Source organism: Odontomachus brunneus, unplaced genomic scaffold (genome assembly GCF_010583005.1).
Source record: "Odontomachus brunneus isolate Ranch 3 - 2012 unplaced genomic scaffold, Obru_v1 Obru_scaffold_157, whole genome shotgun sequence".
NCBI classification, from domain to species: Eukaryota; Metazoa; Arthropoda; class Insecta; order Hymenoptera; family Formicidae; genus Odontomachus; species Odontomachus brunneus.
Window position 1 is genome coordinate 679,903 of NW_022639607.1, and position 25,340 is coordinate 705,242.

A 25,340-nucleotide genomic window follows, 5' to 3' on the forward strand; every position below is an offset into this window, starting at 1 on the left:
TCCAATACTTCTCGAGCAGGCGAGAAGTCGATTCCACCGATGTGGACGAAAGTTTCACGAGTTTTCACGCTATGAAGACTACCGTTTGTTTTGTCGCATAGCGACCATAGGCAGGTAGATTGGAGGAGACCTAGGGACACAGACTGGGAACAGTTCAAAGACACAGACGTGGTCGCAGTCCAATATTCGATAGTCGGAAATTCGCGTTTCCGTGTTCAGAGTCGCAAACAGTCCCGTAATAGCGTTCCTACCCGCTATTGTTCTCGCGTGCGTCGTCGCTCGTTGTAAACAGGACTTCTCTTCCATTCTCTGCCGGTCGCATCGTCTCCGAACAACTTCGCGTCGGGAAGGGCCAAGCTCACGGAGATCTCGCGTGAGCTTGGGCGCTGCGCTCAATCTTTTCGCTCGATCTTCTTTCTACACAAGCTCCGGCATTTGTGAATCCACCTGTACCAAATATTCGCCAAGTATATACGCGGGACTGCGATAAGGGGACGACAATACCTCCTTCGTCGGCGAAATCACTGTTTACGCTCGAACGTGTACGGAAATACGCATCACGTCGGAATCGAAGACACGATGAGCGAGCTCGTTTTCGAGGCCGCTCCGAGATACGCGAGAAACTTTCAGTGATATGAATGTGTACACATCTCTGTGAGAACACCGATGTGAGATTAGAAGTTTGTGTATGTAGAGTTCCCGAGTGTAAGAGGAAAGATTTTTTGTTTGCTTGTGAATTTTCGTGAAAATAAGAGAGAGAGAGAGAGAGAGAGAGAGAGAGAGAGAGAGAGAGAGAGAGAGAGAGAGAGAAATCAGTGGCATAGCCATAAAAGAAAAAGCTTCCTCAAAGGTAAAATGATATTAAGGAAACGTTAATTACGGGTACTTGGAACTTTGCTCGCTCGAGGTGTCTCGGCAGAAGGACTATTTGACACGACCGGTATAGATCGCATAAATATGTAATAATGTAATTTTCATTGGGAATAGATTCTAATCGAATAATTTTTAGGAGAGAAATTATTATGTACACGCTTGTGTATTCGCGCTTGGCTCCGATTCAAGCGCGATTCGTAAATCAGAAATGTAATTAGCAATTAAATGTAGACATAATTAGGAATAATCATATTTTAATTTGTACTTTTAGTTAACGCTTCATTACGATTACGACAATCTCGGAATGAAATGTACGCTCCGCTTAACAATAATTATAAATTAATATGTAATCAGGTTAGAAGCGATAGCGAAACGAGAATAATTTACAGAATTGCTGTTGTAACGAGCGCCTGCGTATATACGTGCACACGTATCCTATATCGTAAATTATGGTCGAATCGATTTGCATGGAAATTATGGAAAAAATCATATATCATGTAAATTCCTGTCGCAAAGTCCTTCAGAAATTATGGGCGTGATAAAAATGCACCGGCCCTCTATTATAAATGCGGAAAAACTCGAGTCGAAATTTTGATTCCACATTAATCCTGCAAATTCTGTCGAATCTGAACGACCAATGCAGAATCCCGAGATTTATCAGACAATATGAACGAGCAGTTACTTACCGACGTTTTTCTTTATGTTGAGGCTGAACCATTTACGCCGCGATAACACACTGCGACGCATACGATACCTTCTACGCGCAAAACGACAACAAAAACAACGTGTACGCATGCACGTGCTTGTGTTTTACAAGAAACTCGTAATATCACGGAAAGACAAGCTGTTAAAAGGATGTTTTATGATAACACTCCGTGGAGAGTAATAACAAACTGTTTGTATTAAATTTTAATAAAAATGCTTTAGAGCGCGCGCGCGAAATTTCATGATCGAGTTGCGAGCGTAAATAGTTAAATGATTTCCTAAAAGTCTCTAGAATGCCTCCATATGCTATAAGTATTTTTACGAAATATATAATTTAATATTCTGAATAATTTAATATTCTGTTATCTCAATATTCTATAGCGCTTAATATTCATAATATTAATTGCACATGCATAATATTAATTTGCACATGCATATTATTAATTGCAACTAACAATATATTAATTAGCTTACTCAACTGCAAACAGAATATATTTGATAAGTGAATATTAAGTGATCTAGCAAAGTAAAGAGAGTAATGAATAAATAAATCATTCTGTGGATAAGGTAATGAATTTCTCTGTTTCGTAATCTGTTATTTTCTTTTTTCTTTCTTGGCTAGATATTGAAAATTTTGATAGAATTTTCTGAAAAGGATTAAAGAAAAACGAGTTGTGAAGGCAATTATTTGTCCAATAATGCTGTGTGTGAATATATTGTGCATTAATAGAGCTTTAAATTATACAATATTAAGACTAAAAAAGTGAAAAAAATACTGGTAAATCCAAAATAGCATTTATGGCAGACTTATTAAAAACACGAATTAACACTTGCGAGAATTAAAGACACAAATTAATTTTTGCGAGGCTCAAATTTTAAAGCCGGTATTCACAGTTGTAAATTTTGCCCAATTTTCGATTGAAAACATAATTAATTATAGATTCACAAGCTACTCAGCTATTTGGATCAATATTTCTTGTTGTATAAAATATATTGCGAGTATAGATTGATGAATAAACAAACAGAGATTCACGAAGGTACAATTATTCGTCGCATGACGACAAATTGTAAATGTACCGGTCTAAATTTCAATTCGGGTATCCCCTCATTCTCAGTAATCTCATTAGCGTTCGTTAACAACGCAAAAATTCTGTAATAATATAGTGACTTGACATACCTGAATATAATTGCACGATGCGCCGACATCCGCGTCCCGGCACCCCCGATCGAATATTCTAGTCGCTTCCGGATACTCGCTCGTGGCTGGCACTAACACTGACACTCGCGTGGATAGGACGACACGATCGGAAAGACGTGTGTTAACGCGATGCCGACGAGAGCCCGATCAAGTATCTCAAGAATCGACTCATATTCACCCGGCGAGAATATATTATTCGCGCGCCGATACACGCGTGCCGCGCTACGGAATGCGAGCCGCTCAACGGCGCGAGACGTAATGACGCGGTCAAGGGCAAGTACGCGCGGGGCGCACGTAGCCTAATCACTTCCCCCACCACGCCGCGCACATTCCGGAAGAGTCGCTTTCCTATGATCTGTGATCGCCGCGGAATATTTTCTCTTTCTCTTTGTCTCTCTCTCTCTCTCTCTCTATCTCTCTTTCTCTCGTGCATGATAATATTTGTTTTAGTAATCTCGCTTTTCCTGCCGATCGCTTTCGACTCTCGTGCGTCATGTATTTCCTAGTGCGTTATTATTCGTCTAAATATTATACCTACTCTCATTATGTATATTTGTCAACCTGTAGCTGCACTCATTTCATACAACAAGAAATATTGATCCAAACAACCGAGCAACGACGAGCACGTAAATACGTAAATTAATTGTATTCTCAACCGAAGATTGTAAAACTTTACAGTTACAATATGTACCTGGTGTTAGAATTTAAATTTCGCAAGTAATAATTTGTATCTCTCCAACAATGTTGTTTAGCTCGCAAATCTCACTTTGAACTTGCCAGTGCATTCTTTTCACTTCTGTATATGTATGTGTGTGTATATAATCTTGCTATATCTTATATTAAAATTATATTTTATATATTAAATAATTCCGAATATATACTTCGTAAAGGTTACATTGTTTATTTTAATACATTGTTGTATCTCGAGATTCTTTACTAATCCTTGTAGGAGAATATACATACGCGGAGCGAAATTATAAATTATAATTTCGATCTCGAAATTAATTATAAATAAACAAAAATACCAACACATTTATGTATTTTTAATCGGAAAAAATGAGATTCGGTATTTAGTAATTTCCGCTCGTTTTGAATCGAGCATCGAAATTGTTAGCATCGAATAGTTGCATATGTAGTTCCTCTTCTTGAAACTTTCCGCGCGATCTCAAGCTAAAATATGCTGAATCTATCGACACGATATACCGCGAAGCCCCTGTATGTAAATGCCCGCGAGGGTTTATTAACGTAAGGTAAGGACGTTTCACGGATACGCGAAATGAATTTCATTCGAATAAGCGCGTCGTGCTCAACGGATAGCCATGAATATCCATCACGCGAAAATTTTTGCGCGCGCATAGTCATTGCCTTCGTTTGAAATGAAAATCCGCGCAACCCCAGTAAATTTACATGTTCAGCGCACTTTATGGTACACTCTGAAAATGTATAACACAGAGGGTGGACGCTTCCGGATTATGCCAAGACTTGCATAAGTTATAACAGGATGGATTCTGGCGATTACGTTGGCCGCGACCGGCCTGAGCTCACTTTGCTGCGAGCAAATCCATTTGAAGTCGTCTCTACGCGAGCGCGGCTGGCCCTCTTCCTAATCCCGTATTTTACTTCTTGCAATGTCTGCATCTACGAAACAAGCTCCTTCATGCGCAAAGTGCGCATTTACGAGATGGGTGTCGCTTTTTAAAAGAACGAGCAGTTACTGGTATTCACTACAAACTACCCCCGGGGGTTACTCGCGTTCTCGCTTTGCGTTTCTTACTCCGCCGGCCTGAAACATTATGCAACGTACAAAAGCACGGCAGGGCAAGGGTACGAAGGGCGAGGTGTGATTGAAAAGTTGAAATGTTCCACAAGATGCACAGAGTACTTTAAGTGGCCGGGCGCACTACATGAGAGTCCAAATAAAAACTCGCGCGCGATCCGACAAATTGGCTCGGAATTAAACGTGAGAGTGAACGATACCGCGAATTTCCCAGTCGTAAATTACGTTGCGGCGGGAGTACCTAATGAGGTAGATCAACGTAACGAGCAACGGGAGACGATAACTTTACTAATCTCGCTGGATCATCTTAACGGGGCCGAGGATTCGTCCTTTCAACGGCGCGTTATTAAATCGAGCAACCGGTGGCAGGCAAAACGGGATTGTCGCGGAGGGGAGCTCGGAATTTTACGATCGAATTTTCCTCGATCAATGGACGAGCCCTTCCGTAAAAACGGTCTCACACGATCGAGTCGCGCGATCGGAGAGAGATGCTTGATTAATTTTCCGAACGTTATGAAACTCTTGCTCGCTCGTCGTTCCGTACAGGCCGATTCCGCGTACCGACCTGACAACGGCAGGACTACGTGAAGGGAGCTTAATTATTTCCAACGATCCGAACGCGCAACACGCTCGAGGTTGAATTCTAACGACTGGATAGTGTCGCGAAGTACGTGCCCTGCGTAGTCGAGTCGCGTAATCCGACTTGACCCTACGTATGTCGTGCTCGATTCGCGCGCGCTTACACAATTGAATGGTCGGTTTGAATTGAAGTCGTGACCGCTGTTACGCTATTGCAATTATGTCCGTGTGCGGTAATTCATTACAACGCGAGGCAGCAACGCATTCGGCGTAACGCGCGGAGATCACAAAGGCATTTCTCTCTCTCACTTTCTCTCCCTCTCTCGTATCTGTCTGTCTGTCTGTCTGTATGTCATCCTTTCTTCCTCTGTCTCCCTGTCTCTCTTTCTCCGTCCGTCTATTTCGGAACGGTGTTTCACAGTCTCGAGTTTCTACAGCCGCGCGCACCACGCCACTGTGACTTTTATTTCAGAAGGTATTCGCCGCGGTTAAAGGTTAACGATTTGCGCGCACCGCGTGTTTTCAAGTGCCTATTAAGTGACAGAGGGAAACCCGAGGACAGGAAATATTCGCTGCGCGCTTTTGTGCTTTACAATATCGGATTATGTTGCGCGCGCGGTGGCGGTTCTTTGCAACGCGACGCGGGGACTTATCGGTACTTAACTGTCGTGCAGAAAACGCGAAAGCCATTTATGTCGCTCGAGCAATTGTTGCTCTCGCAATTCTCTGTCGAAATATCGGCCCGGCGAGATTCTTCTTATTTTGAGACGTCTTCCTGATCGAAGAGAATCTTTCATGTTCGCGCTTTTCTCTTTCACGATTCCTCGTTAAATTGCGGAAGGGAAAAAATTGACAATGCAAAACACTCGGTGTGCAACTCTAGCCGACAGTATTTTTTTGCGTTTTTTTTTCTTTTTGCAAGGATGTACGCGGAATGGAGCAGCCACCTCGCTGCGGACGGAACGATGATATTCAGATAAGTGAAATGGCTTCTTCCGGCGGCGAAGCGCGGTCACGAAATACAAACAGATCCCGGATAATTGAAATGCTTCCGGGGTCGCGCGAACGACGGCGAGAGGGGCATCGGGGCACGAGCGTTTTCTTTTTCGTGCTATGTAAATTGCATTACCGAGCGGCTGTTAGATAGCGCCGTGCGAAAAAAATCAAATCGCGCTCGCCGGTGCCGCTCGTTTCCTCCGGCCGACGCGGCGCGGCCATTAAACATTCATATTCTCGCGGGCGTAAACTTTAAAATTCCACCATGAATGTCGAACTTTCCCTCTATCGCGTCGCACGCGCGCGCCACCAAAACTTTTTCCTCGACTTAAACGTCGTGAAACGCGACGCCCCGCAGTGACTAGTTGGAATCTTTGGGTTTTCCCACGCGAAAATCTATGCCGATGACTTTATTAATCGCGATCTTCTAGGTCTCTCATTCGAAGTATTACCGCGAACTGTGCGAAGATTCGCGCAATGTGGGCGAGTTTACGTTGCCTCTGATTCGCGAGTCTATTTTTAGACAAGAACTAACGATTGAAAGATAAAAGGTCACGAGTCAAGGAAGGTGTTTGCGAGTCACGTTGCTGTCTCGCACGTTCTTGTTACAACTGCAGCTTTGTCCCTCCCAAAACGAGATGCACGATTCGACGAAAGTGTCCTTTCGCGCAATCGAAAGTGTCCCGGCGAGGAAACTTCGGGAATTGTATTGTATTGTATTTACTTTTGCTATTGCTTTGAAACTTTGGAGTATTTCAGTTTGTCTGCGAAAACCTAACCCCGCGATAAAAGAAATATTTTGCCTCAAATCGCATAAAAGAAAAAGAAATTTTACTGCCGCAACTAATCATAGTTTGTTGAAAATATATTTGTCGCTATACTACACTGAACAAAAAATATCTGATAGTTTATTTGTGATATATGAAGATTTTTTCTGTAAAATAAATTTTTATTTCATGAAAATAAATTTTCAAATATTTTTTTTTGTACACACTGAGAGAGAATTTTATAATAAAAATTATTATAGAATTTCGTAAATAAAAAACAGATCCATATTCTGCAGTAATTTATTGTCCTTTCATTTCACATAAGTTATTTCTATTTTAAGAACTGTGAAATACATTATTAAAATATTAATTGTGTTTGTAGCAAAATAGATCTGGTCTATATTTCTGATAAAATTTATTTTGCCAGCAAAATAGACCGTATTGACAGTTTATTCCAGTACTATTAAGAACATAGTAAATTATATGCAAAAAATGTATAATTCTTTCTCCGTGTAAAAACTTGCTTCTGCAACTGCAATTTTTATCATTGTTGTTATTACGTAGCCAAACACATGTCTATTGACGATTATACTTTTAGCTATCCATACATTACAACAAGATTTAACTTAATTAAGATTTAACACACATAGATTCTTGCTGCAGCAGCTAACTTTCTTTTCCGTATCCGCGGCATGTTACAGGCGAATTAGAAATTTCAATCATATACTTGATCAATTTACTTGTAGACTCTGCTTCGCTCTGCCAACTGCCAACTGCCTGCCAACGGGATGCTGCGAGAATACGCCCTGCTTCTCTGCCTCTCTGCCTCTCCTCTCAAAAGATTCCGTCTTCCTACACATTTTATTACAACTGCTTTGATTCGAAAAACGTTTAAAGTTTCTCCTATATACATCGCTACATCGTTTAACTTTATTCTTTACTAGCGCATCCGCGAAGTCAGACTCGTACTATTCGAATATACCTTCACGCCCGTAAGATCCGGACAATTTAAACTTGAAGCATAAAGTTTTAAATTATCGGACGAACTGCTCGACTGTACCAGAAAATTTTGAGTTCGCCAACCTCGGCATCTCTCGCGGTTACTTGATCACAAGTCACGTAGCTCGAAGCTCAAATACTTTGCCACGAATAACGCGCAAACGTAATAAATAATTAATGATGATCTCAACATCGTGTCTTTTATTAGCTTTATTGATTTATTGCATTATCGCGCGGACATGCCCAGGATACTGAGATGTTTAAATCACCTGGTATTTCACGGAGAATCGTATCGTGTGATTTCTCATCGAATGACTCTACTCATCGGTAGCGTAACAAGCGTTACCGTTCACGAATGATACACGTTCCTTAGGAAAAATTACTTTAAGATGTTCAAATTAACTTAAAGTTGCTTAAAGTTACTTGAAGTTATTTATAGTTAACTATAAATAACTGTAAGTAATTTTAAGCAACTTTAAGTTAATTTAAACAACTTAAAATCATTTTTTTTAAGGGATATGTCCAATATAACTTATAGCGCGTCTATCGTGAGCACGCAAAATGTATTTACGGCGTTGCCGACACAAACAGATGCACGAGACTCACGTTCGTCGAGTTAAAATCATGAAAAATGCGGAATAGCTCTTTCCTCGCACCCGCCGCTGGCGTCCATTTTTTGGAAAAGACCGAATGTTTCCAGATAACATAATGTCTAAAATTGGGACATAAGACATCTTAAAGATAATCTTAAGAAATTAATATAAAAGTATTTGTTCCACGCGTGGCGAGATGTTCATCCGGACGTTAAACTTCCGATAATCTTAGGCGCTGTTTCCCCGACCATGTGGTAAGTTAATTAACAGATCCAATCATACTTCTGTCTTTCTTCTTCGAAATAAACAGAAAGACAAATATGTTTTAACTGTTAGTCGACTCACCACTCAGTTGATGCAACTAGGCCTTGTAAACGTTTTCATTTATTTGCCGCTCATCAAAACGTCAATGAGATATCAGAAAAATCGAGACCGAAAAACGCGAAACATACGTATGAAATCCCACTCAAGTATCGGAGAGAGATGTCGGTATAGGAGAGATGTCGGTAACATCTCTCGGCGAGTAGAAGTTACGAATCCGGCCGCCGACTGTCGCGAGGGCGCTACCTACTGGAGCTCTTTAATGGCTACTTACCAACTTGTTCTCGAAGAGTCGAAAATACGAACTCCGGCGACATGGCATAGCACGTACCCATACGCAAATTCATGCATATACGAGACTTACTTTCGGCGCGAGACTTACTCTCGACAAGTCGGAAACGCGACGATCTCAACTCAGAACGATTATAATAATGAACACAAGACCTGACGTCCCGACGTTCGCGAAATATTCGTGCTTTCGGCGGTTGTCGATCACTACAACGCGACGACTAACGCACGACACTCTTCAGCGGCACTCCCGACGACGATAATCCACGGCGTGCGACTCGGAATCGCGGCCGACAAATCGAAATCGCGACTGACACGGAGCAGCTTCGAGCACGCCCTACCTGATCGCGGTCCGCTCCGTAAATGTCAGCAGTATGGCAGTTATTGAGATATTTCAAATTGCAATGCGCGCCATATCTTCACCCGGTGCCACTCCGCGGACCGCTTTGTGATTTGCTCGCTCGCGTTATTGTGGCACGATGGACTTCTATGTCCCCATGATAATAAAAGCGCGCGAAACGCTTTTTCGATGAAATGAGAAAAGCAAATACGATCGCGTAATACGACAAATGCGTGACGTTGACATTTATTCTAAACTATCCTTTTACCGACAAAAGTGCCTCTGAATATAACAGAAAGCCGATCAGAAGGCTTACAAGCCACGTTTGGATGTATTTTTGTCGATAAATACTTAGTATACTACTTTATTTTACTACTTACTTTCTTTTACTTTATTTCTTATTTTGGAGACCTGATTATCAAACTGAATTTCCATATTATCATTACTACCACTTTCTAAGTTATTAGTTACAATTTTCTCTTTTGTCGTCTTTTTCTTTTTACTTTCTTTTACTTTATTTCTTGGTTTGGAGACCTGGTTATCAGAACTAATCTCAATATTGTCATTTTTGCTATGCTTATTATTAACAGAGTTAATCTCCTTTTCTTTCTTTTTTGCCATTTTAGAGATGTGTTTCAGTTTTGATATATCTTTTTCCTAAAATTAATTAGATAGAAATAATTTATAAAAGTATATATACAACACTTATATAATTTATCGTATAAAAGAGAAACATACATTTTTCGACTGCATCTGTCTTTCTTTTTCAGGATTAGATTTCTTTGTTAATAATTTTTTTGCATCTTCTTTCAACTTTTGATTTAAATAATCTTTTTTTCATCCTTTGTTTCTGCCGATGATTCAATTTGTTTACTTCCTTGACTGCAATATAATAAATTCATGTTTCATTACTTTAGAGAAAATTTTGAATTAATCTTATAGGAAATAATGTATCCTACGGGGGTGTATTTTTGTTCACTTTTATGTATACTACTTATATTTTTCTTTTCGTACGTTTTACGCGGACACCCTGTGTGTGTGTGTGTGTGTGTGTGTATATACACAATGTGTATATATATGCGCAATTATGCGCTTAACACGGACACGAATCGCCAGGAAATGGGCGTAGAATGGACACGCACTGAATCGCTGCTTTACCGGCATCGTCTGAAAATGGGCGTAGGGAACGTAGTTCCACCTGAAAAACGATGCAGATGGCGCATCGTACCAGCGTGAAAATCGATGTCGCCCAAAACATATGGCATAGTCGCTCTCAGGCTTCTCTCTGGTTTTACTGCTTAATGGCTCCTGCACACAGGACGCGGTAATGCTTGCCGTGCGGCGGAAATCCGCGTGACAGCCAATCAATATGTTGTTTTTCCGTAAGAGCTAGAAGGTCATTTCGGAAAGCAGCATATTGATTGGCTGTCGCGCGGCGGAAGTCCGCGTGACAGCCAATCAATATGTTGTTTTTCCGTAAGAGCTAGAAGGTCATTTCGGAAAGCAGCATATTGATTGGCTGTCGCGCGGCGGAAGTCCGCGTGACAGCCAATCAATATGTTGTTTTTCCGTAAGAGCTCGAAGGTTATTACAGAAAGCAACATATTGGCTGTCGCGCGAACTTCCGCCACGCGGCAAGCATTACTGCGTCTGTATGCAGGAGACATTACACGTGCTAAAATTTTCTGGTTACCACACGTGAGATCGCACATTCTCAACAATATTACTTCGATTACGTTAAGGTTAGAATCCGTAAGTTGATTATGTTGGTTTATATGTTGGAAGTCATAATTTGTGATATTTTTATATAAAAGATATAACTAAAAAAATAATTTATATATTTAAAAAAATAAAACTTTAATAGAATTAATAAAAATTTAACTTAATTTGCAGATTAAATGGGTCGTAAAGCAAAATTTGATGGATCTCAGGTTCCAAAAGGACCTGGAAGAAAGGCGAGAAAGCAAAGTGATCCAACCTTTCCAAAAGGAGTTTTAGGTATGAAAAGACACCAATCATATTTTATAAAATTAATCCAAAATTTTAAGTCCAAGGTAATAAACATGAATTTATTATATTGCAGTCAAGGAAGTAAATAAATTGAGTCATCGGCAGAAACAAAGAATGAAAAAGAGGTTATTAAAGAATCAAAAGTTGAAAGAAGATGCAAAAAAATTATTAACAAAGAAATCTAATTCTGAAAAAGAAGAACAGATACAGTTGAAAAGTGTATGTTTTTTTTTATATGATAAATTATATAAATATTGTATATATATTTTTATAAACTAGTTCTATCTAATTAATTTTAGGAAAAAGAAATATTAAAATTGAAACATGTGGCTAAGACGGAAAAAAAGAAAGAAAAGAAAATTAAGTCTGTTGACAATAAACACAGCAAAAATAACAATATAGAGATTAGTTCTGATAACCAGATCTCCAAACCAAGAAATAAAGTAAAAGAAAGTAAAAAGAAAAAGATGACAAAAGAGAAAATTGTAACTAATAACTTAGAAAGTGATAGTAATGATAATATGGAAATTCAGTTTGATAATCAGGTCTCCAAAATAAGAAATAAAGTAAAAGAAAGTAAAAAGAAAAAGAAGATAAAACAAAAAGTTGTAACTAATAATGTAGAAAGTGATAGTGACAACAACATGGCTTTCTATAATGATAGTGATGAAGCTTTAGTAGATGAACAAAGTGAAGAAAATATGAGTGATTATGCTAATCAGTTGCTTTCTATAGCACACTCCAAAAAGAAGTTAAAAAAAACAAAACAAGAATTTGTAAGCAATAGTGATACAGAAAGTGAAATAGCAATAAGTGACGAGGAAGAATCTATTGATGAAGACATGGAGCAAGATGAGGATGGAAATAATAAGAATGATGACGATTTGCTTCCCATAGAAAAGGCTAATAAGAAATTGATAAAGAAAAAGCAGAAAGAAGAGTAAGTAACATTTTAGCTGCTATTTGTAATAATAATCATTTATTTTTGTCTTGCAATTATTTTTATCTCTTTCATTTCTTTTGCCAAACAGAAAGCTTGCACAAGAAGAAATGGATAGTATGATGTCTCAGCAAAGTGTATTCTCTTTTCCAACTAAGGAAGAACTTGCTAATGTCACCAACTTGAAAGATATTCAGCAACGGATACGAGACGTTATTATAGTGTTATCAGATTTTAAGAGATTACGTGACGAAAATAGGTCTCGTTCTGAATATACCGAACTACTTCAACAAGATTTATGTACATATTACAGTTATAACGATTTCTTGATGCTGAAATTGATACAAATGTTCCCGCTAGACGAATTGTTGGAATATTTAGAAGCAAGTGAAGTACAGAGACCTATGACTATTCGCACCAACACTCTAAAAACACGTCGACGCGATTTAGCAGAAGTATGTCTCTTTCATTTTGTGTTAAACAGATGTTCACATCTAAAGCAAGTAATTACTAATATTGCAATATTGAATCTATTGCAGACATTAATTAATAGGGGAGTTAATCTCGATCCATTAGGAAAATGGACAAAAGTTGGTTTGGTAGTATATTCCTCGCAAGTACCGATGGGTGCAACACCTGAATACCTGGCTGGACACTACATTATACAAGGTGCTTCTAGCTTCTTGCCAGTTGAGGCGTTAGACCCGAAAGAGAATGAAAGAATCCTTGATATGTGCGCTGCTCCAGGTGGTAAAGCTTCACATATCGCCGGTCTTATGAAGAATACCGGGGTACTGTTCGCGAACGACGTAAACAAAGATCGATTGAAGGCCGTTGTTGGCAATTTTCACAGACTTGGTATCGTTAATTCCATAATCTGCAATTACGATGGAAGAAAATTTCCCACGGTAAAATATTTAAGTTTTATACTTAATAACAATTAACGTGACCAAGATCATTTTCGTAGAACTTATGACTATAATCGCGATTTTCAGATTATGAAAGGGTTTGATAGAGTTCTGTTGGATGCTCCGTGTACTGGCACTGGAGTAGTAGCGAGAGATCCTAGTGTCAAGACAAATAAGGACGAAATAGATATTCAACGTTGCTGCACGTTACAGAGAGAATTGTTGTTGGCCGCGATTGATTGCGTTAACGCGCATTCAGAAACAGGCGGCATTATCGTTTATTCTACATGTTCGATTCTTCCGGAGGAGAACGAGTGGATTATCGATTATGCGCTTAAGAAACGTGACGTTAAGCTGCTGCCTATCGACCTGAAATTCGGGACCGATGGTTTCACGAGTTACCGGCAACACCGATTTCACCCTTCGTTGAAGTTGACTAAACGTTTTTATCCACATGTACATAATATGGATGGTTTTTTCGTGGCAAAACTAAAAAAGTTTTCCAACATTATCCCTAATCAAAAAAAATTAAATGAAGAAATGTCTGATTAAAATTTTTAATAGATTTTTACAATAGCTATATGATTTACATATAATGTATATATCATTTATATTTATAATAAAATGACATGATATTGTTATCTCCTAGGGTAACTCTTGCGTAAAATAATTATTTATAAGTCACCCATACAATACTATCCTCTTGTCCACAACCTTGCTTTAATCTTTAAGCTGTAATAAATTGATCAACCACAGTCGATTATTTTAAAAATAATGAACTCTGGTTGGTCAATTTCTTATGGCTTAAGAATTAAAGCAAGGTTGTGGACAAGAAGTATGTCACAGAGATCTTAAGCAGCAAGGTATGCTTAAGTTTCCATTATAGTAAATAATATTTTTAAAATGTGTTCGAAGCACTTTTCATATTTTATATCACATAATACGTATAAATTGTACAACTTCCTGTAGTTGTAAGAAGTTGTTCCAATTGTATACGTAATAATCGTGAATTAAGTCAGAGTTTAATTGAATTAAATTAAATTTAACTAATCCAATATTAGCTCATATCTGATTAGTGCAATTAGGATTTACTCAAGTATAATTATTTATTTCACAGAATGTATATTGCTTGTTAATAATCGGCGGGATGGAACAAAAACTTGTTCAATCGTAAAGACTATGGCTCAATACACACAAAATACATATACATAACATAAGCTGTATATGCATAGCATAAGTCGTCTCGACCAGTGAATATCTAAGTAGCCAGTTGATTTGCAAAGAATTGGTCGAAATAGTCTTATGTTATATATGCAGCTATGCATATGCATTTTGTGTACAATGGTCCGCCCTATCGCACATGAAATAACATAACTACATATGCATAAGATTGTAACCAATAAGACAAATACCAATAAGCATCGAATATTAAGCATTGAGCATTAATATGACGACTTAATATTCATTGATCCATTTGATTTTATATTATACATATGCATCTATGTTATTACATATGCGATGGTCCTAAAAAAAAAAATAATCATGAAAACGACGAAATGACGTTCGATATCTCATCTTTTATCAATACACTTGTCAATGGAAAAAGATGCTTTTCAATTGTTTCTCACAGAGCCTCTTCACTTCGTCTACAATACATATCGAAATTATTAATATAAATATCTCGGTTTAATCACATTATTGCAAAATATACTGTACGTACCATCAATCTCTATGATACTTGCACTTTTTTGTTGTATAACAACAAAGAATTCTCTCAGATTGGACAATTTTGCGATAATCCAGTAATCACTCATAGTCTTTATAATTATTTCACCAGCCTCATTCAATCTGGAAATTAAAAAGTCAATTAATGCACGATGTTTATCAAAATGCGAAGATATATTTGAAATTCGCACAATTATATAAATTCCAAAGATGTACATACCTATTTGTGTCATTGTATATGTCCGTGATAATTCTCAGCACTTCTGGTGTCGTAAGTACGTTAGAGCAACGTCTGTTGTCCAGATGTATTGTACTTTTATATGCTAAATTTAGCTTGTTAAAATACAGGTACTTTGTGCTAGAAGATTCCGGCGTCACTATTACATGTTTAGTACATTGTTCAGCTACTGAACTGACTAATGTAGTTAATTGCGGGCCCAAAAAGCTGTCTAAGCTTTTAAAAAAGTCTATCAACAAACTAGTTTTCCCTACAAAATGAGAAAACGTATATATCGGTACGATCCTCTTGTTGATGAAGATAAACAAAACTAGTTATACCAAGAGCCTTACTTACTATCAACAAAGAGACATATAGTAGCGCTCAATGCCCGATATACCACTAAATATAATGATACAGGTTTGGTGGAATAATTGATAAAAACTTTGGGTGATTTTCCAATTAGACTCGGCTCATTAACACTCGCAGGTCCGGTAACAAATCTGTAAACGAAAATATACGTTTTTATCAACGAGCAATATTCGTGTTGGTTGTATCGTTGTATCGATAATGGTCGAATTAAAAACATTTAAAACATATTTTCTTTTCTCTTACTTTCCATAATGCGAAGTTGTAAACGGCGAAGGAGAATTCCTGGGCATCGAACCTCCATGCAATTCTTTCTCCAAGTGAGCCGGTAAGATAGTGTTTACTAAGTAATTATATACCACTTGCATATCTTCAGGTTCTAATCCACTCCTAAGTACACCAATAATATGTAAAAAATTCGTGTATATAAAAGGAGATAAAAGTTGACAAAGGTGCACTTACCAAACAACTTGATCGTTATAAAGAAAAGCTGTATATTTCACTTGTGTAAACATAGCTTCTACAAGATTCATAAAACATTGTACTCTAAGAAATGTAATCTTATCCAGAGGTAAAAATTGTAATCCTTGAAAAACATCTAAAATATCGCTATTACTTAACTTTAATGAATGCAGGTACTAAAACAAATAAGAAACACAGTAAGAATATATAATCAGTTTTGTGTGTAGAACCGTACTTAGTTTATAATTGTAGAATATTTTCTCACTCGCGAATAAAAATGTTCCAGTTTATGTTTCAGCAATATCACAGACCCACAATCAGGATCATTAATAATGGTTTCAAAGGAACCCATGAATAACCTGAACATCATGTAGGTTTGTTTTAATATAGCTTGACATACGCTACTGGACACCTCATCATTTTGATACTTATTACCATCTCGCTCTTTGTAAATATAGGGGATACCGACAATCTGTGAAATGTTGGTATAGTACATATTAAATTGAGGGAAACAATGATTTGCATTATTTTACTCTTTGATCATACTCACCATTACCATCCAAAAGTTAGGTTCTGGTTGATAATATATTTGACGTGTTTTGTGTGTATGGCAATAATCACATGGTTGTCCGGGATTAAAAGATCTGCAATACAATATGAAAATTGTGTCGACTCATTAATCATTTGTATAGAGTTAAGAAGAGGCATCTCTACAATACATACTCTGTAAATTTGATTATTGCTTCACTGAGTCCTATATTCTTGATTTGAACTTCCACATCCTTTTCCGGATAATAATACAATATTTTATTTTGTTCCTGAAAATTTCACATTGCGTAATTATATATTAAAATCGGAAAAAAAGAACACTCTTAGCAACACAACACCTGACTATGCACTTACCTCTCCTTCTTTTTTCGCATACGTGCCGTTAAAAATATAAAAATGTTCTAACGTGATTTCGGATTTCGAAGTCATATTACTGACTTAATGTAAATAATAAAAGACAACTCTAATAAATACTACAAGAATTTAGATCTCATCGGAACATGTCAATCTATGACTAGATTAACCTATATTGGACTGATAATTGTTTTGATTTCGGAGGCAAGTGTCATCAAGAAAATAAAAAGCTTGTTTCGTTGAACTTTTTGCACTGATAAAAAAATGTGCGTTATAACATTAGTTTTTGCCAAAATAACAGTAACAATCACTATTTTCTCCCAAAGTGAAGCGGTAGTTGATGTAACAGCTGATCGTACTTTCTGTACTATACATTGAACGATCGTAGAAAATGTCAGTACCTGCAAAATTTCAATTTACAGTCCGTCAACACATTACTTATGATTAAAACTCAGCATCTTAATTGTTTTATGACAATATTATTAAAAAGTTATGTTAGGTAATGATTAACATAACACACGAAGATCTACAAATCTTTACTAAATGTTTATAAATATGATTTATGATATACACAGACTTTGACTCTATAACAAAATAACCCATACAACACAAATATTCAATAGATATCTTAACAACATTCTAAGAATATTCAAGTATTTTTAGAACGTTCTTAAGATATCTAGTGAACATTTGTGGGAATATCAATCAAACATCATAATGTTTAAAAGAAATAATCCTTGTTTGCACATTTTGACGTATTAATATCTCGACAGCACATATCTCTAAGGAACGTCTTGTGGACGTTCTCAAGACGTTCCTCGAAAAGTCTGTCTGTCTGCATGGATTGGAATTATCCGTGTTAGGCATATTATAGTTATCATGTATTTTAACCGTTATTATAAATTATGCATTTAACATATCAATTTCTTAAAAACTAAATAATCAACGATCTTCAGTATTATAAATCTATGAGCTAGCAGATGGTGAGTTTGATCACTTGACTGTTGAGCAAACAAGCATAAAGATAAATTTAGATAAAACGATTCTGAGCTGTCATACTGATAGCTTTAATTTTTTAAAGAAAATTGTAGATTTTAATTGGATTAGAGATAAAGGCTAATAGAAAGAATATTATCTTTTTGTGGATGTGAATATAAAATATTATTAATAATTAAGACTATAAGATTGAATTATAGGACAAAGATAAATTGCTTGCATTTAACAAGACTAAATAGCAAATAATCAGGTTATTATTATTTTTTTTAATAATTTATGCTGTAATTGTAAACAGATTCGTAAGTGTCTCGTAACTTTTTTTCCTAAAATTCGTAAGAACTTATAACTATATTTATTATATTGTACGATTACTTGTAAATATCGTAAATTACATGAAATCATAGATATTCTTTTTTTGATGTTCTAAAAGTGAATATTAGTTCAATGGAGAAGAACGTATCTATGATAATGAGCGTTTCTGAATGTAGCCATATGTAAATATGTGGAGATAGACAATTTAAATTTTCGCGGGCAAATGAACGTGCGATCCATTAAGCGTTACAAATGCTTTCAAGCATCACATACACCAATCATAGCTTTTCTTTAAGCGTTTTAAAGCGTGTGCAACATCGAATGGATCGCACCCATAATCTAGCAGCTTTGAATTAGAAGCAGATCGATTTGCTCTAAAAATGTAAACAACGCAGATATAATGTCATGGAGCAGAGAGATGTGAAATGCTGAACAACTCTCAAGGTAAAAGAGCAAATCGACATCTCAAATTCACAATACCGAACTCAATTTTTGTAATTTTTCTTATATTTCCATAAGTCTCTCTTATCGTTTTCTTGTTTTTATTCAAATCGTAAAAGTAGTTGCAAGCATAATATCAGAAACCGTTTTCGTACCTATAATACATGTATATAATGTTAACTTTGACTTCAATTATCTCAGCTTTAGTATTGACAATCTTTTTCTAATTGCGCATACATATCGACCGTGTTTTGATTAATATACTGTTAAAATGTGAAAATATTTCTAAAAGATTGGTTTATGAAGCAACTGTGTTAAATAATAATAAAAGTGTTAGCGATAGAGCAAAACAAAATGCTCGAACATTGAATATTTTTCAATGTAAACTCATTGTTTAGAAGCATTGACTGTCGGTACGTCTATTACCACATTCGGTAATGCTCGAGTGTATTATCTATTTGTGGATGGTTTTAGGTTAAGTCGAATTCAGTTTACTACAGTGATCTGGAGTAACGTTACATTCGTCGGATATTCTTTCTGCCTGTTTTACAGAGACGATTCATAACATAAAAAAGATGGAACCCGATGAGATTGAAGCAGCCTCGAAGTCGGGAATGAATATTCGAAGTGACAAAAATACTGTTATCGACTACGACGAAGACAGAGTAAGGTTAGAATTAATAGGTTGTGTCCAGTGTTGGACATCCACGAATATATATGCATGTTTCAGAGAACTGTCACTCTGTATATAATATTTCACTAATTACATTTAATATTTTTACTTTATCTTAAGTATGTACAAAATAGTAACTCGGATATCTTTATATCCATATTACTGATATAATAGATACTAGTATTTGTTTGTGGATGCTCAACACTATTTGCATTTAATTTATTTTTGCACTTAAACTTCTTGCATGTTTCATTGCATGTGTATTAAAATGTTGTACAATAATAATTTTGTTCTTTCAGCTCCACGAGATGACAGCGTCTTATTCTGAAATATCGTTTGACTCGCAATCCTCCCCACCTATCTCAGAGTTAAGGTCACTTATCGACTCGCCTGATATTGACAGTGGAAAGTACCTGGATGATAACCTAGATAAGATAGGAGGAGCTGGTCACAGGCCAGACCAGCTAAATTTGAGAAGTAGAGGTGGCAGCCCAATAGAGGATGATGATTTAGACCCACCGAGTTATCACAAAGCCATTGGTTATTTACAGTTGGAGGGCAGAGTGATGCAGGATGGAGATATGGTGTTGTTTGTGACAGAAGATCTGGAGAACAAGATTAAACTGTCTAGTCCTGTGACTAAAAAAGGTGATACTCCATCATTTCCGGGATCCCGAAGCTCAACTCCATGTTTGTACAGGCAAGCCTTGACTCCTCAGTTACCACCTCTTGATCACAATGTTTTGAATGAACTGGAAATGGAAGCCAGAAAGGTAGCAACTTCGGTGGATACATTGACTGAGAACTTGGGTGCAATTTTACAAAATGTGAGGCACTAATTTAGAGTTTGACTGCATATTACACGATTATCATGTGATTATACCAATTGAGAATCATTTGCTATTATTTGCTCTTAGGCATCAGCTCTCACAGTTGGTTGCTTGGAGACTTACAGAGATGCAGTGTGCAAGACATGTGATGCTGTGGATCACAATATTAAGTCGATGTACCAGTTGATGGCCAAATGCGAGGAGTTGTCCAAGTCGATGGGATCAATTTACAAGTTAGCTGAGCAAATGTAAGTATCACAACACTTGTCTTTAATGAAATCGGCATAAGAGTCTCAGTAAGAGGAACTTGGGTCGTAATAAATTATTATTAGCATTTTTATTAAATTCCTCGCCTGATCCTTGTTTGTAAAGTCAATCAAGAGTACCTAACTGTATATTACGATCTTAGTGCAAGAAGAAAAATTTTACTTTAATCAAGTGCTAACAGCGCGTCGGCGCGAGAACGAAAAGGAAAAGTCTTTTTACCAGAAGAGAGAAGCGAGAGAAAAAGAAAGAACTTCTCTCCAGGAAAGGCGAGAGGACGCGCATATTTATTAAAAGTTCCTTGCACATGCTTCAGCAAACTATTAGCCGTTCTTCGTGCAGCGGAACAGTGCATCAAATTTTAAACTCCTCTGTCGGTGTCTCCAGCGAAAGAGGGAAGGAAAGAGAGAAAAAAGAACGCTTCCCGCGTTCTCCGCGCGTCCTTCTCGATTCGCTCTTCGTTATGAGAATTAATGACAAGCTCAACGAGGAGATCTTGTTCACCAAGCTCCTGTCTCGAGATCCTTAACTCGCGTTGAGCGCGACGAAAAGCAAGCTGCTGCTCCGGACTAGGAAAAGAAAATAATCTGTTTTAGCTAATTTCGTTACCGTGGTTACCGTGAATATCAGAGTAGGTCAAACGAACCAGCAGACCGTCCCATGTATATGCGCGCTTCGCCAGATACGCGACATATGTATAACGTGCATCAAAATTGCTTGATTTTTAGCAAAGAGATGAAGAGGATGCTGGAGCTGTTCGAGAGCGCGATGAATCTATAAAGCAGATCCGTGGAAGTCGCCACGTCGCGTCTGGATCGCGATGAATCATCCTGTCACCGGCGTTTTCGCTATTCTTCATAGGTGACGCAGTCACACCTTGTCGTCCGTTAATTTATGGTGCGGTGAGAGCGAGCAAAACGGCGGAACATTGCGTTTTCTGTCCGTTAATGTATCATGACCAAAATAGAACAATACGGCATTCACGTTTTCGGGACTCGAGTCAAGTGCGCGTGCTGTGTATGCGTTTATACGATGGAGATGGCTGTCGTTCGGCTGTCGATTGACAATGCGTTCTTGTCAAGGTGAGGAGACAGTACGGGATACACGAGTATATAAAGTACGATGGCTTTAACAGGTAATTGCACATATCTAATAACAGTTGTCGCTCAAGTGACGCCGATTGTTGGGGGCTAGTAGCCGACATTGTACACAGTATTGTTGTTGAGTCAATTGTGTTTTAATTTATGCACATCGCGCAGTGTTATCAGTTTTCACGATTACCTCTCTATGCATTGTACATACGCTGGAACTATAAACGTTAAATAAAAAAAAACTCAATGAATACGGCAGACTGTTACGTCGGATCCCATTTGAATGGAATGAAAAAAAAAAACAAGTTTCCCGCATGTTAATCTTTATTCATACGCTTCGATGCGCGTAAATCTGCGACCCGAATGGAAACAGAGCTTGTAAAAAGAGAGAGAGAGAGAAAGAGAGAGAGAGAGAGAGAGAGAGAGAGAGAGAGAGAGGGAGGAAGCAAAAATGAAAAAAAGAAACAAACAAGCGACAACTTTTGCAGCACGCGGAGGCGAGAAGAATGCGAGCGGCGCGCGCGTGCGGTGAGAAGAGGGGGAAATTTGACAGGACGCGAGAGAGGACGGCGGTGAAACGAGGGTGGAAAATGGCTCGGAAGGGTAGCGGCGACGTCTACTTTGTAACTGTAGACCGATACAGTTGGTGGAAGCGGCCGGATATCATATTCCAGGATGTGCATTAGAGGCGCTGAGCGCCATCGCGGCCCGTCCCCATATCCCATCGTCGTCGGGCAACTAAATACAATAACGGGATGGATGACTGGGATGTTGGCGTCGGGGGTTAACGGCTTTCGCAACGGCGGACCACTTTTCAGTCGTCTTTTCGCCCCCGAAGCGGCAGCAGGAGGTTGAGGTGAAGGAGGAGGAAGAGGAGGAAGGAGGGCACGCAGGTCGCCCACCCGCCCGCCGCTCTCTCTGCCCCTTTTTGCGCGCCGCGAGGATCTCTTCGTTCGTTCCGACGTGGCCTCGCACAAAAGATGGTATCAACGATATCGCGCCGCGCCGGGCCACTCCGAGTGCCGCTTGATAAATGGAAATTCTGAATGGGCCCATTAATCGTGACTGCGAACTGAAAAATTAACGAGCCGCTCTCTTATCGGCGAGTAACGCGTTTATTAAGAGAAGGGCAATCGACGATGCTCGCGAACCGCGTATCCCGAGTTCCTCTTCACATTTTCCCTTAATTATTGCCGTAATACTGTCCTTTTAATTAGTCATCTTATTATATAATTTTGTCATTAAGGCTTTTGGCTATTCGTCTTGATTTATGACGTCAGAAACGAGGAAATGCATGCTCAAAATTCTTATAAAATATTTCGAAGAGATATATTTAAAAAATGCTACTTTCTCTTTACTCTAACCATCTATAAATAATCGTAAAATTAACGTAAAGAATAATGAGAAATGCGGATTAAAAAGAAAGGTTCCATGTCACGTTAATTTCACAATTAATTTTCGATTGTTACAGCAAGAAGAAAATGTTGGGAATATTTTAGAAGTGTGTTTAATCGATTGCAAGAATGTTATATTTTAGATACCTCTTTTTATGTCGACATGCTTTGCAAAAATTTTGGGTATGCCTTTTCTCACTTCTGATCAATCAAGATCAATCAAGAGTTCCGCAGCGAGAGAAGCCAAAAGCCTTAATTTTCATAATTGTATCTTGCACTATTATACTTTTGAGCTTGGTGACTCTCCGGTCAGATTCTCGTCTCGTCCGATTGTTAATTTTCTTAATTACATGCCGTAACAACGTCGTCCGGATCTCTCATTATTGTATTCGCGTCTGACGCCCGACGTTCTTTCGGAATTATCGTCGACATAACGCTATTCCGTACGAATATAATTTGCGGATATAATCCGTATTCAATGTGTTTCGCTCATGTCTCGTTTGCGTTTATTGTAAGTCGCTTCCAGCCGCTTATTGTGTTCCCATCGCGAACACATTTCTCTTAATTTCGTCATTACTGTTTCTTCTCGCCGGCACGACAAACCTTTTTTTCCCGAAGTACGCGCCATAACGACCTTTCACGTTTTCCCGCGACCCTGCCACAGCCGTGTGCATGTATGCATGTGTATCTGTATGTGTCTGTATGTGTACTGCGTGCCGTTTGAAAATTTCGCATTTATCTATTCTCGACACAGCACACAATGTCAGCGGCAACGAGTAACTGGTTTCACGTCCCCCTCCGTCCCCCATCCGTGCCATTGTGGACCCGGGCTGTAAATAATGCCAGGCAAAAAGCCCCGGCGGCGCGTCGCGACGCGCGCCTCATTTAACGCATTCGTCCGGCGGTAATTATTAAAGCCACGATGATTTTAATCCCGAACGGACGGAGGGAGGAAGGGCACGGACAGAGAAAAAAGGAGCGCTCTCGCGCGGCTGGCGCGATGGCGGACAAACACCTCGTTAATTTATTTCCCCTGACTCGACGGCCATTGAGAACACGTGCATACGGCGCGGCGTGCTCCGGAGGAGGCTGCCGAGGTGTAATCTGCGCTACACCGGTATCATGGGACAGGGCGCAATTTACATTGAGGCCTTACATAAAAGCCTTGCATAAAAGCATATAAAGGGATTATTTGTACATGCGGAATCTTAGCTCCTCATTGTTGACGCAAGAAACTCTAGCTCCGTTCGGCTGCATTAATTTCATAGTTCCATCCGTAGCTTTTAATTAGTGTCCCGCAAACTGTCAAATAACAGGAAACGAATAATCGTACGACGATCCGATTGTTCGATTTTAGAACGAAGATGTATTTCGTATTTTGTGTGGAAGATTTGTAAAGTAGAAGTACATCCTGGATATTCTTATTGTTTTGGTATTCAAACACGAATATCTAAGCTTCCAACGTAGAATATACGTATATATATTCAATATATTTTATGTTGAAAGTTTAAAGATTTGTATTTAAAGACCAAAACAATAAGAATATTTGGATATTTTTACCTCATTCGATTTGTGTTATATTTGCTCAGCTGGTTTTTTCGATGCACCGAAGCGCCTTTATAAATAGAGAGCACTGTGTAACTTCTTGTGTTTCATTTTTCAAACGCGCGCGTGGTGCTGAAGCGAAATGTAGATTCACGGAGTGAATCATAGCGCGTGATAGATCGGCCAAGTACTCGAGTATCTCTACAAACGCGCGGTGTGAATGCGAGTCTGTGAGAAGCCGGGTAGCCTTTGCTGAAGTAGCCGCTGGTGAGTGGCCGTGTGCGTCCACACGCAGCGTTCTTTCTCCTTTTCTCTCTTGTCTTTGCTCTGCTCTGCGTAAAGTGATGCTGGCGTTTGCTCGCCGGTCGTCACTCGCAAAGGAAAGAGAAGAGAAAAAGATGAGCGTAATGACTAAATAAAAGATGGAGCGGCCAGATAGCCGGCCGCGTTTGTGTGCCGGCCGCGACATTGTACATGTCGGTCGACCTAGCAAAGCTGTGCGCAAAGTTCATTTCTCGCCCCGACGTCGTGTGGCCAACAGATGAAATCGCCAAGACAATTCTGCTTCTCCTGTATACGCAGGGAATCTTATCGCTGTTCCGGCAGTGTTTTCGCGTGCGCCCTTATCTTGTACAAACTTATCTATTCGTTCGTCCGTCCATTCGTCTGTCCATCCATCTGTTTGTACACGCGCTTCCTGAGAATGTCACAAAGACCTATTATGTCGTGCGTCGTGAGGCCTAAGCTGAATGAAACTGACAAAAGAGCGTATCGCCAGAATGCGATAGAGACGCGTATCGTTCGTTATCAGAGCGGACGAAGAA

The 25,340-nt window shown here is 38.6% G+C and overlaps 4 protein-coding genes across 13 annotated transcripts in view; 2 read left to right on the forward strand and 2 right to left on the reverse strand.

The window, feature by feature from the left end:
* LOC116850861 (neuroligin-1-like) overlaps positions 1-9,433 on the reverse strand; it is a 299,291-nt gene extending 289,858 nt beyond the window's left edge. The window contains exons 1-2 of one of the 4 annotated variants that reach the window (XM_032829626.1): positions 9,083-9,433; positions 7,636-7,747 (exon numbers count right to left, since the gene is read on the reverse strand). The gene's annotated coding sequence lies outside the window, so the exon portion shown is untranslated. Of the gene's footprint in view, positions 1-2,755; positions 3,008-7,635; positions 7,748-8,500; positions 8,533-8,832; positions 8,882-9,082 lie in introns of those variants that run through there. The other 3 variants (XM_032829628.1, XM_032829629.1, XM_032829625.1) reach the window with 3 other exon arrangements.
* A 1,585-nt stretch (positions 9,434-11,018) lies between these two features.
* LOC116850846 (25S rRNA (cytosine-C(5))-methyltransferase nop2) lies at positions 11,019-13,948 on the forward strand. Of its 2 annotated transcripts, none has more exons than XM_032829579.1 (7): positions 11,019-11,188; positions 11,330-11,434; positions 11,520-11,665; positions 11,746-12,386; positions 12,478-12,841; positions 12,926-13,294; positions 13,382-13,948. In XM_032829579.1, exons 2-7 carry the CDS (start codon positions 11,335-11,337, stop codon positions 13,844-13,846), a joined length of 2,085 nt encoding a protein of 694 aa, XP_032685470.1. In that variant the 5' UTR covers positions 11,019-11,188; positions 11,330-11,334; the 3' UTR covers positions 13,847-13,948. The 2 variants fall into 2 exon arrangements, with proteins under 2 accessions (XP_032685470.1, XP_032685471.1); XM_032829580.1 differs by having other exon boundaries at positions 11,022-11,178.
* LOC116850847 (vacuolar fusion protein CCZ1 homolog) lies at positions 13,838-17,784 on the reverse strand. Its single transcript, XM_032829581.1, has 10 exons — positions 16,971-17,784; positions 16,791-16,885; positions 16,618-16,711; positions 16,333-16,539; positions 16,068-16,243; positions 15,852-15,995; positions 15,594-15,739; positions 15,240-15,507; positions 15,015-15,142; positions 13,838-14,940 (listed from the first exon to the last, which is right to left on the reverse strand). The coding sequence occupies exons 1-10, from the start codon at positions 17,043-17,045 to the stop codon at positions 14,888-14,890; spliced, it is 1,386 nt and encodes a 461-aa protein (XP_032685472.1). The 5' UTR covers positions 17,046-17,784; the 3' UTR covers positions 13,838-14,887.
* Positions 17,785-18,594: 810 nt separating this feature from the next.
* LOC116850850 (BLOC-1-related complex subunit 6) lies at positions 18,595-21,828 on the forward strand. Of its 6 annotated transcripts, none has more exons than XM_032829586.1 (5): positions 18,595-18,722; positions 19,194-19,384; positions 19,692-20,219; positions 20,310-20,470; positions 21,215-21,828. In XM_032829586.1, the coding sequence occupies exons 2-5, from the start codon at positions 19,295-19,297 to the stop codon at positions 21,264-21,266; spliced, it is 831 nt and encodes a 276-aa protein (XP_032685477.1). In that variant the 5' UTR covers positions 18,595-18,722; positions 19,194-19,294; the 3' UTR covers positions 21,267-21,828. The 6 variants fall into 6 exon arrangements, with proteins under 6 accessions (XP_032685477.1, XP_032685476.1, XP_032685480.1 ...); XM_032829585.1 differs by having other exon boundaries at positions 18,611-18,722; positions 19,272-19,384; XM_032829589.1 differs by having other exon boundaries at positions 18,690-18,722; positions 19,272-19,389.
* Positions 21,829-25,340: the final 3,512 nt, after the last annotated feature.